Raw genomic sequence first — 1,822 nt, forward strand, 5'->3', positions numbered from 1 at the left:
CCAAATGTTCTGCTTTATTTTTGAAGCTTGTTTTGAAAGGTCGTAACACGTTGCATTGTGACGCATCGCAACACGTTGTGGGCTTGTACTTCGGCTATTTTCACATAGCATATAATAGTGTTAAAGTGGTTGAATTGACTTTGATGCTATAATCAAATTTGACTGGGGTCCCCCTGGAACCACCTCAAGGACCCCTGGGTGTCCCGGGACCCCACTTTGAGAACCACTAATCTATCGAGTGCCCAAATATGGACATGTGCATCACGGCGACCTCCGCAACTGAACGCCCAAATATGGACACCCCGCATTGCGCTGATGTCACACCCACGTCACAATCGTACATCATATAAAAGGGGCCAGTGGACCCTGCATTGAGGTCTGTCCACCAATAGCAGACCGCTAAAAAGTCTCTTTTCACCAGAATTGTCCATCAATAAATCTGTTTAAAACAGCTTTTCACAAGAGCGACAGAAGGAAGAGGGAAGGAATAGAAGAATATGGCTGCAAGGTTACTGCTGCGTTCAGCATACCGGGCTGTTGCAACCACACGTCACCGGCCAGTCCTCGTCCCCGCTCTGACCCGCAGCATGGCGGCGGCCGCCGGAGGGATTCCGACCAATGAGGAGCAAGCCACTGGCATGGAGAGGACCATCATGGACGCCACGAGAGAGGGCAAGGACCCGTACAACATGTTGAGGCCAAAGCAATACGCCGGCTCCAAGGCCGACCCCCATCTCGTGCCCTCCGTCACAAACAAGAGGATCGTGGGATGTGTGTGCGAGGAGGACAACACGGCCGTGGTGTGGTTCTGGCTTCACCAGGGCGAGGCCCAGCGATGCCCGTCGTGTGGTGCCCACTATCAACTAGTGCCCCACGAGTTGCCACATTAAGATATACAAATCGTCGCTGTCGGGTGGAAACCTTGTAGGCTATGTCCACAACTGTGACATGTCAGGAAATGGGGAAAACAAAGCTGTGTTCAAATGGATCCAATATAGTTATTAGTCACAAGCTCTCTTGTTAATACTTTCAATTGGTTCAATCTGATCTAAGCTCATTGTAGGTCTGCTATTTTTTGGCTGCTTTTGTGTGTCACTACTAGTATGACAAAGTAAGGCTTTCATTTACAAAAAAAAACATGAAAAGTTTAAATAGATACAAGTTTTCTGGCCGATAGCAGCAAAATAAATATAATGCTATAATTATAGCTGCATATCTGACTGAACAATGTTACATTCTCACTGAAATATTCCAGATATCTTTTAGAATGAGTTGAAGAAAAAACATTGACAGAGCAGATGAGAGGAGGAGCGATGAGTAAAAGTATCTATTAATCTGAACATTTTGACAACATCTGGACTTGTGCTATGAGTCTGATCTTGACTTCCAATTGTTCTACCTCGATATATTGGGTAACCACCTCGCCAGATGTTTCTTTACATTACATATTTAGTTTCAACCTCAGGATGGTTATGGTTATGCGATGGGACACAATCTTTTATTTCAAACATGCAGTTTACATTGACACATGTACTGTATAATATGTCTGGGCACCGATGCAAGTTGGGATGACTTGGGAACGATGCAAGTTTGGATTGCCTGCCCTCCCAGTGCAATACCCGTTTTTACCAGTCCGTCCGTCCGTGTCCCTTTTATTCCCATATATGGAAATCTCTATATCCGTCTGTCTGCCTGTCTGCCTGTGTCCATTTTCTGCCCATACATGTATAGTATATGGAGATCCCTGATGTCATCAGTATTAGACAGGGCAAAAGCTATAACAACCTGATAAACGGGTGTATCAAATTTCTCTCAGTTGTTC

At 45.4% G+C, this 1,822-nt stretch overlaps 1 protein-coding gene across 1 annotated transcript; it reads left to right on the top strand.

The window, feature by feature from the left end:
* Positions 1-497: 497 nt before the first annotated feature.
* On the top strand, positions 498-890 carry LOC311045344 (cytochrome c oxidase subunit 5B, mitochondrial-like; the record flags this gene model as incomplete). The annotated part of the gene is made up of 1 exon (XM_084057188.1): positions 498-890. The coding sequence occupies one exon, from the start codon at positions 498-500 to the stop codon at positions 888-890; it is 393 nt and encodes a 130-aa protein (XP_083913314.1).
* Between the last annotated feature and the right edge of the window lie 932 nt (positions 891-1,822).

The sequence above is a fragment of the Gymnoscopelus microlampas genome (assembly GCF_963454915.1).
Source record: "Gymnoscopelus microlampas genome assembly, chromosome: 5".
Taxonomy (NCBI): domain Eukaryota; kingdom Metazoa; phylum Chordata; class Actinopteri; order Myctophiformes; family Myctophidae; genus Gymnoscopelus; species Gymnoscopelus microlampas.